Here is a 9124-nt window from a genome sequence, read left to right as displayed (position 1 = left end):
AATATGGTAGACCAGTTACTAGTACTAGTTCATATGGTAAACCAGTTACTAGTACTAGTTAATATGGTAACCTAGTTACTAGTTACTAACCAGTTACGAGCTCCTGACCGAGTGGGATGGCCACGGGGAGCCACCTCTGCGCCCCGTCCCGGGATCGCTGGTTGCCGTGGGTAACGGGGGCGTGGCTGCAGACGTCCTGGACCGGTTGTCTCGGCAACCGGGGGGGAGTGGCAGATAGGTTGGTCTGGGTTTTAATAGACTTCATCTGAACTCCTGAGAGACAGAGAGAGAGAGAGAGACAGAGAGACAGAGAGACAGAGAGAGACAGAGAGAGGGTGAGAGAGGGAGAGAGAGAGAGACAGAGAGAGAGAGAGAGAGAATATTGTAATTTTTACAATATCTCAACCCCCGTAGGGTGTCTCACCCCCCCTGTAGGGTGTCTCACCCCCCCGTACGTTGTCTCACCCCCCCCGTAGGGTGTCTCACCCCCCTGTAGGGTGTCTCACCCCCCCGTACGTTGTCTCACCCCCCCCGTACGGTGTCTCACCCCCCCTGTAGGGTGTCTCACCCCCCCGTACGTTGTCTCACCCCCCCCTGTAGGGTGTCTCACCCCCCCGTACGGTGTCTCACCCCCCCCCTGTAGGGTGTCTCACCCCCCCGTAGGGTGTCTCACCCGGGACTCTCTCCACTGGTGGGGGTGTGGCTGGGGCCCTGGGTCTGGGGGGGCCCGGGGCCCTGGGTCTGGGGGGGCCCGGGGAGCGGGGCTTCTTCAGGGGGCCCCGGTGGCCCTCGGAGGAGGCCCCTGGACCCCTGGCTGGAGCCGGCTCCTGGGCCTGCTCACACACATAGAGGAGAGTGAGTGAGTGAGTGAGTGAGTGAGTGAGACAGAGAGAGAGTGTGTGTGTGTGTGTGAGTGAGTGAGTGAGTGAGTGAGTGAGTGAGTGAGTGAGTGAGTGAGTGAGTGAGTGAGTAGGGGGTGAGTGTGAATGAGTGAGCCTGCCTTGGTCCTTACTGCTCTGGCGTCGGGCTGCTGTCTCCTACTTCCTCTTCCTGCCGTGACCCCTCCTGGTCTTCTGGAAACGCCCACTGGCCTTGGCCCCGCCCTCCTGGCCGGCAGCGAGGGACCTCCTCCTCCACCTCCTCCTCCTCCTCCTCCTCCTCCTCCACGAGGAGCAGCGGCGGGAGGAGAGGAGGTCTGCGCAGAGGAGACCACACAGATCACATGACCTCACCGTCCCCCACGACTCCCGTCGTCGTGACGTCGTCGTGACATCATCCTCGCCTTACCGTGGGGTCACGTGACAGACGGCTGATCCAGGCGTCCACCGTCCGCCTGACCCTCAGAGCCTCGCTGCAGTCCCTATACACACACACACACACACACACACACACACACACACACACTGTTAGTCGGTAAGCTAGGTGTGAGCGGCTACAGGCTAGGTTAGGCTAGGTGCTAGCGGCTACAGGCTAGGTGCTAGCGGCTACAGGCTAGGTTAGGCCAGGTGCTAGCGGCTACAGGCTAGGTTAGGCTAGGTGCTAGCGGCTACAGGCTAGGTTAGGCTAGGTGCTAGCGGCTACAGGCTAGGTTAGGCTAGGTGCTAGCGGCTACAGGCTAGGTTAGGCTAGGTGCTAGCGGCTACAGGCTAGGTGCTAGCGGCTACAGGCTAGGTTAGGCTAGGTGCTAGCGGCTACAGGCTAGGTTAGGCTAGGTGCTAGCGGCTACAGGCTAGGTGCTAGCGGCTACAGGCTAGGTGCTAGCGGCTACAGGCTAGGTGCTAGCAGCTACAGGCTAGGTTAGGCTAGGTGCTAGCGGCTACAGGCTAGGTGCTAGCGGCTACAGGCTAGGCGTTGCTACCTGTTGGCCGACAGGGCGTCCAGCTGAAGGTGCAGGGCCTCAGTGTCGCGGGCTCTCAGCATGGCGTCCACGTTCTCCTCCAGAACCTTCCGCTGTCTGCGGACGTCCCGGAGAACCAGAGCCGCCTCCTGCACCACGGAGGGAGCCAGAGGAGGCAGAGGAGGAGGTGCCAGGGCAGAGGGAGGAGGAGGAGGAGCAGAGAGAGGAGCAGGAGGTGCTGGGGCAGAGAGAGGAGCAGGAGCAGAGAGGGGAGCAGGAGGTGCTGGGGCTGAGAGAGGAGCAGGAGCAGAGAGGGGAGCAGGAGGTGCCACAGCAGAGAGAGGAGGAGCAGAGAAAGGAGGAGGAGGTGCTGGGGCAGAGAAAGGAGAAGGAGGTGCTAAGGCAGAGGGAGGAGGAGGAGCAGAGAGGGGAGCAGGAGGTGCTAAGGCAGAGGGAGGAGGAGGTGCTGGGGCAGAGAGGAGCATGGTTGGAGAGAAGCCACCAGGAGCTAACAGGATGTCTGACTGGACAGGCCCGCCTCCCGCCTAGAAGACAGACAGACAGACAGCTCAGACAGACAGCTCAGACAGACAGACAGACAGCTCAGACAGACAGCTCAGACAGACAGACAGACAGACAGCTCAGACAGACAGCTAGCCGGTCTGAGCTGACCCTCCTACAACATGCTATTTTAGTGCAGTATAATCTCGTCTCTTATCTGGGCTGTGATTGGCTCTCCCTGGACACATGGCTGGCGCCTTCCTCACCTGATTGGCCCGCTGTGCCACAGCCCTGCTGGGATTGGTTACGGTCTGGGGCCGACTTCCTGGCACACGTCTGGTTGCTATGGGAACCCTTGAAGCTCCTCTGATGATGTAGGACGGAAGGAAGGAAGGAAGGAAGGAAGGATGGATGATGTAGGAAGGAAGAGAACAAAACAGGAACAGATGATATGGCAATGCTGTTACTATGGTGATACTGCCATAGAAGTATATTAGTAATAGTATTATTATTATTATGGTTAAGTATCTTATACTGTGTAAGTATAAGTCCTTTGCTCCTCCTCTCCTCCTCCTCCTCTCCTCCTCCTCCTCACCTCCTCGTCCCTGCAGGCTGGAGGCCAGATGTTTCCTTGGAGGTCCCGGGGCTGCTGTGGCTGGTCATGTGTTTGGTTGGTCTTCTCTGATTGGTCAGGCTGGTCAGGAGGGGCCCGGCCTGACCTGATGATGATGATGACACACACACACACACACACACACACACACACACACACACACACACACACACACACACACACACACACACACACACACACACACACACACACACACACACACACACACAGTAACTTTCCGTTCCAGTATAAAAGTCTAATATTAGTAGTGATATCACTCAGTATCCTGATATCACTCCCATGTTCTCTTACCTGAGTGAGGAGGTGCAGCGGGAGGTGAAAGGTCGTGAAGGGTCGGCGGGGGGTCAGGGGTCACGGGGGCGTGGCCTATGCTCATCTTGCAGGTGGAGTCCAGAAGGTGCCTCTGATTGGAGGAGAGATCAATTTTAGAAGTCTTACGGCTTTCCTAGTCTGTTAGTACTAGTGTAAGTATTAGTACTGGTAGTAGTAGTATTAGTACCTGGAGCAGGAGGTGCTGGTTCTGCAGTATCAGTACTAGTATAAGGCAGTAGTACTGCAGTACTAGTACCAGTATAAGGCAGTAGTACTGCAGTATTAGTACTGGTAGTAGTAGTAGTAGTACCTGCAGCAGGAGCTGCTGGTTCTGCAGTATTAGTACTAGTATAAGGCAGTAGTACCTGCAGTACTAGTACCAGTATAAGGCAGTAGTACTGCAGTATTAGTACCTGGAGCAGGAGGTGCTGGTTCTGCAGTATCAGTACTAGTATAAGGCAGTAGTACTGCAGTACTAGTACCAGTATAAGGCAGTAGTACTGCAGTATTAGTACTGGTAGTAGTAGTAGTAGTACCTGCAGCAGGAGCTGCTGGTTCTGCAGTATTAGTACCAGTATAAGGCAGTAGTACTGCAGTATTAGTACCAGTATAAGGCAGTAGTACTGCAGTACTAGTATAAGGTAGTAGTACCTGCAGCAGGAGGTGCTGGTTCTGAAGGACCTCCAGTCTGTGCAGCAGATGTTCAGACGCTCTGCTGCTCAGCTCAGCCTGCGGGCTGACCACCACAACACACAATGACACAAACAACAATACACAACACACAATGACACAAACAACAATACACAACACACAATGACACAAACAACAATACACAACACACAATGACACAAACAACAATACACAACACACAATGACACAAACAACAAATACACAACACACAATGACACAAACAACAAATACACAACACAGAATCACACAAACAACAATACACAACACAACACACAATGACACAAACAACACACAATGACACAAACAACAATACACAACACACAATGACACAAACAACAATACACAACACACAATGACACAAACAACAAATACACAACACACAATGACACACAACAAATACACAACACACAACAGACCTGTTCATCTCCTGGAGCCTCCTCAGAGCATCGGTCAGCTGGGAAACACGGAACTCCAACTGACTCTGAGCCTACGAACACACACACACACACACACACACACACACACACACACACACAGTATCTATAACAAGAACACAGTATCTATAACAAGTCAAAACGCAATAACAGACACATACACTCACACTCAACTACACTATCTAGATTCTAGAACAACACAACACTACATTCAAAACAACACACTATATAACAACACAACATACTATAACAACACACACATCCAGAAGATTTGATCCACAACACGATACACACATCGTCCTCGACGTAGCAGAATGTTTTACTTGGATCAGAGGTGCTGTAGCAGCTAAGGTCGCCGCGGTAACAGCTCCCTGTTGGCATGACGACAGACAGCCAGACTCTGGCTTAGGGACTGGGTCCAAGGACTGCACCTCCACCTCTCGCCTCATGGGGGCACTGTGGGACCACGGGAGAAACCATACACCTGGGATAACGTCATAGAATTCTTCCAGGCATAGACTTTATCAAAATGTATAGAGCTAGGGTATCTAGAGCTAGGTAATGTACAGTGTAGAGCTAGGGTATCTAGAGCTAGGTAATGTACAGTGTAGAGCTAGGGTATCTAGAGCTAGGTAATGTACAGTGTAGAGCTAGGGTATCTAGAGCTAGGTAATGTACAGAGTAGAGCTAGGGGATCTAGAGTGTATAGAGCTAGTCGATGCAGAGTTTAGAGAGGACACATTGAGCTAGGAGATGTAGAGTGTAAAGACCCAGGGTCTAGAGACTAGAACCAGGTGATATAGAGGCTACAGGGCTAGACGATGTAGTGTGTACAGAGCTAGGGGATGTAGAAGGTACCTGTGTTGGAGGCCGTGTAGAAGGTCGTGAGCCGTCAGCACCTCCTGACCCGAGCCAGAAAACAGAACACCTGGAGACTGGTCCACCAGTAAAGGAGACTGGTCCGTCAGTATTGGGAGATGGTCCACCAGTATAGGAGACTGGTTCGTCAGTACTGTGGGATGGTCCACCAGTATAGGAGACTGGTCCGTCAGTATTGGGAGATGGTCCACCAGTATAGGAGACTGGTCCGTCAGTACTGGGGGATGGTCCACCAGTAAAGGAGACTGGTTCGTCAGTACTGGGGGACGGTCAACCATCGACCGACTGGTCCCTGGTCTCAGCTTGTCCCTATTTGACGTCTGTGGTCGCTGACCAGGCTTTCTGGTCCCTGAGTGGACTCGGACTGGACGGCTGGGTCTAGACTGGTCTTGGAGGCTGGGTCTAGACTGGTCCTGGTGGCTGGGTTTGGACTGGTCTTGGTGGCTGGGTCTGGACTGGTCTTGGTGGCTGGGTCTGGACTGGTCTTGGTGGCTGGCTCTATACTGGTCTTGGTGGCTGGGTCTATACTGGTCCTGGTGGCTGGGTCTAGACTGGTCCTGGTGGCTGGGTCTAGACTGGTCTTGGTGGCTGGGTCTATACTGGTCTTGGTGGCTGGGTCTGGACTGGTCTTGGAGGCTGGGTTTGGACTGGTCTTGGTGGCTGGGTCTGGACTGGTCTTGGTGGCTGGGTCTGGACTGGTCTTGGTGGCTGGGTCTGGACTGGTCTTGGTGGCTGGGTCTGGACTGGTCTTGGTGGCTGGGTTTGGACTGGTCTTGGTGGCTGGGTCTATACTGGTCCTGGTGGCTGGGTCTATACTGGTCCTGGTGGCTGGGTCTATACTGGTCCTGGTGGCTGGGTCTATACTGGTCTTGGTGGTGGGGGTTTCGGGTGGACAGGGCTGTGGTGGTCGAGCGGATAAGGACGTCTCCGGCATCAGAGCTGCAGGTGGACACGTCCTCCAGCCCGCTCTCACCCGGTACCCAGGAGAACGTCCTCATGACGTCCATCATAACGTACAGGTGTCGTGTTGAAGATGAGGCGTCGTGTTGTGTTGAGGGTGAGGTGTTGTGTTGAGGATGAGGACGAGGCGTCGTGTTGTGGTCGCGCTACGGAAGCCGAGCCGGACGATGTTTTCAAATTTCCCGCTTCGCCAACAACGAAAAAAAGAAACAAGAAACGAGAAGAACAACCAGCTCGCTAAAATCTCCTCAGCGGTCTATGTGTAAACGACGGAGGAACCTCCCGAGGCTCAGACCCCAAACCGCGGACACATTGTTTACCTCAAGCGACAAAGAAAGCAGGGAATAACAGACAGCAGTTGTTGCTGACAACAATTCGACCACTTCCGGTTTCCGTGGCGTCGGGTGCGTTCCAATTCGATAACTTCCTGTTTTCGTGGCCTCGGGTGCGTTCCAATTAGATATCAGATATAGTTGCTATATCTTGCACCAATTTGTATCAGCTACATCTAGATAAATATATATATTTATCGTATTCATACGTTTATTTCGTGTATCATAAGGTTGAATATTGAAATGAAGGTTCATTATTTCAATAAACAGAGCATTGTTTATTGAAACTAATATAAATACACAATTTGTTTATCATTAATTTATTTATCTAAGGAAATCAAAATATTTTTGGAGAAAACATATAAAATATAAAAGGCAATATATATTTGTATTAAAACTGTTGTTATTTTATATATTTATCAAGCTCGTTGTTGACTGTACGTTCCAATAATCACCGTTGATAATCTAAAGTTTCAAAATAAAATCCTGATAAAATACAACACGAGAAGCAAACAGGGGGTTGGGCTTTTACTTTGAAAACGATCGACCAATTTTCCAACCGGAAGTATTCCCCGTCTTCGCTGTCACATGTCCTTGGGTCCACAATCCTTCTTCACAATTTCCTCCCTCTTGTTTGCTGACATAGACAGGTAGGAAGACGCTTTGACCGTGGGCTCGATGGGACTCTAGGTCCGCTGGTGGCCGGAGATGTCCGGAGGTTCTCCTGTTAGCTTCCAGGGTCCCGGAGCCCGTGCGATCACACGGTTCCTGAAGGTTACCCACACAGGAACGCTCCGAGCTCGTCCACTGAGAGGAGGGAGCTGGACGTTAACATGATGGTCGACAAGGAGACCCTCAGAGTCTCAGGGTCACTCTGCTTCTGTAGGGAACTTCAGTGGTTAACATTATTATTATTATACCCTGCAGAGCTCACTATGTTGGCCTCTAGTACAGAGCCGGGTAGGAAACGAAACCTACACTGATGATGTGGATCTACTTGGTCATAGTCAGTCTTCTTGGTTGATCACACAAGCTTAGGTGCCGACACGGGGAACTCGTGTGTGATGATTCAGGTGGTTGGTTAAAGGATGGGCATTCCGTGGATCGGATCATTGGTCCAGTCCACTACAAACCTACAGCTTCTACCACCCTTTAGTTCGGTAGCGATGTCTCAATGTTTTAGTTCTTGATGTGTGGCAATGAAAACCATAGCTGCGTCTTCACTCACGAGTCGCGTGTGACTAAGGAAAGTGTGTATTGTGTTGATAACCGACACGGATTCTGTGTAGCAGTCTCTACTTTATGATCGAGCTTAGTGATGGAGTGGGGTCTCTGTAGATTATGCTGCTTATCCGTCTGTTCGTGTCCACAGTTTCCCCGTCGCTGCTATAAACGATGGCTGCTCAGGCGACCGAATCGGACCAAATCAAACAGGTGAGGCCTCCCATCCCATCCCGTCCGCCTGGCTGGCTGAACTCCCTGTGGGGCTGGAGAATAACGTGACGTTGTGTGTGTGTGTTGAACAGTTCAAGGAGTTCCTGGGAACGTACAACAAGCTGACGGAGAACTGCTTCATGGACTGTGTGAAGGACTTCACCAGCAGGGACGTGAGGCCTGAGGAGGTAAACGGGTCCTTCAACACCCTTGTCTCATTTCTGCATCTCCATACCAGTTGCTCATCTTCCTCCTCCCTAGACCAGCTGCATATCTTCTCATCTTCCTCCCCAGACCAGCTGCTTTGAGAGTTGCTCACCTTCCTCCTCCCTCCCCAGACCAGCTGCATATCTTCTCATCTTCCTCCTCCCTCCCTAGACCAGCTGCATATCTTCTCATCTTCCTCCTCCCCAGACCAGCTGCATATCTTCTCATCTTCCTCCTCCCTAGACCAGCTGCATATCTTCTCATCTTCCTCCTCCCCAGACCAGCTGCATATCTTCTCATCTTCCTCCTCCCTCCCCCAGACCAGCTGTTCTGAGATCTCATCTCCCTCCTCCCTCCCTCCCCCAGACCAGCTGCTCTGAGAGCTGCCTCCAGAAGTACCTGAAGATGACCCAGAGGATCTCCATGCGCTTCCAGGAGTACCACATCCAGCAGAACGAGGCGCTGGCGGCCAAGGCCGGCCTGCTGGTCCAGCCCCACTAGTGGGTCCCGAGCTGCTGGTCCAGCCCCACCTCACCCCACCTCCAGGAGGACTCCAGCGCTGGTCTCGGGGGGGTCCGGCACCATTTCAGTTCCATCACCAACTTCTCATCTCGACCCCGAGACCCCCAGGAACTGTTCTGCCACAGGCTGTAGGAGCGCTCTGAAAGGAGAGCTTCCCATTGGTTGAAGTCACTCTCCCTCCCCCATCCTCCCCCCCGGGATTTGGTCTTATCAATTTCCTGTGTGTACAGGAAGCAGCGGAACATGTGACCAAGACCTGGGACTTTTGTTTACGTTCAGGATTATTCTGTGTATCTTGTTTAAAATAAATGTTACTTCAGTTACCCAGATGTTGCTTTCCTCACTGAAGATAACAGAAAGTTCTAGATGTGAACAGCTGCTA

The 9124-nt window shown here is 52.4% G+C and overlaps 2 protein-coding genes and 2 long non-coding RNA genes across 4 annotated transcripts in view; 1 reads left to right on the top strand and 3 right to left on the bottom strand.

Annotated features, from left to right (window-relative positions):
- kiaa0586 (KIAA0586 ortholog) overlaps positions 1-1920 on the bottom strand; it is a gene marked incomplete at its 5' end in the record, with an annotated part of 9276 nt that extends 7356 nt beyond the window's left edge. The window contains 5 exons of the mRNA XM_084482166.1: positions 91-273; positions 674-827; positions 1013-1195; positions 1288-1360; positions 1859-1920. Coding sequence (XP_084338292.1) covers positions 91-273; positions 674-827; positions 1013-1195; positions 1288-1360; positions 1859-1920 — 655 coding nt within the window. The remainder of the gene's footprint in view (positions 1-90; positions 274-673; positions 828-1012; positions 1196-1287; positions 1361-1858) is intronic.
- A 193-nt stretch (positions 1921-2113) lies between these two features.
- Positions 2114-3061, bottom strand: LOC311362537. Its single transcript, XR_014638793.1, has 3 exons — positions 2934-3061; positions 2605-2704; positions 2114-2382 (listed from the first exon to the last, which is right to left on the bottom strand). It is a non-coding gene; the product is annotated as an uncharacterized lncRNA (long non-coding RNA).
- Positions 3062-3261: 200 nt separating this feature from the next.
- On the bottom strand, positions 3262-4858 carry LOC311362538. The gene is made up of 4 exons (XR_014638794.1): positions 4732-4858; positions 4391-4461; positions 3936-4020; positions 3262-3375 (listed from the first exon to the last, which is right to left on the bottom strand). It is a non-coding gene; the product is annotated as an uncharacterized lncRNA (long non-coding RNA).
- A 2276-nt stretch (positions 4859-7134) lies between these two features.
- timm9 (translocase of inner mitochondrial membrane 9 homolog) lies at positions 7135-9103 on the top strand. Its single transcript, XM_084481805.1, has 4 exons — positions 7135-7229; positions 7952-8013; positions 8106-8201; positions 8587-9103. Exons 2-4 carry the CDS (start codon positions 7975-7977, stop codon positions 8719-8721), a joined length of 270 nt encoding a protein of 89 aa, XP_084337931.1. The 5' UTR covers positions 7135-7229; positions 7952-7974; the 3' UTR covers positions 8722-9103.
- Positions 9104-9124: the final 21 nt, after the last annotated feature.

The sequence above is a fragment of the Micromesistius poutassou genome (assembly GCF_964030765.1).
Source record: "Micromesistius poutassou genome assembly, chromosome: 17".
In the NCBI taxonomy this organism is placed as follows: Eukaryota; Metazoa; Chordata; class Actinopteri; order Gadiformes; family Gadidae; genus Micromesistius; species Micromesistius poutassou.
This window is presented reverse-complemented; position numbering and strand designations above follow the sequence as displayed.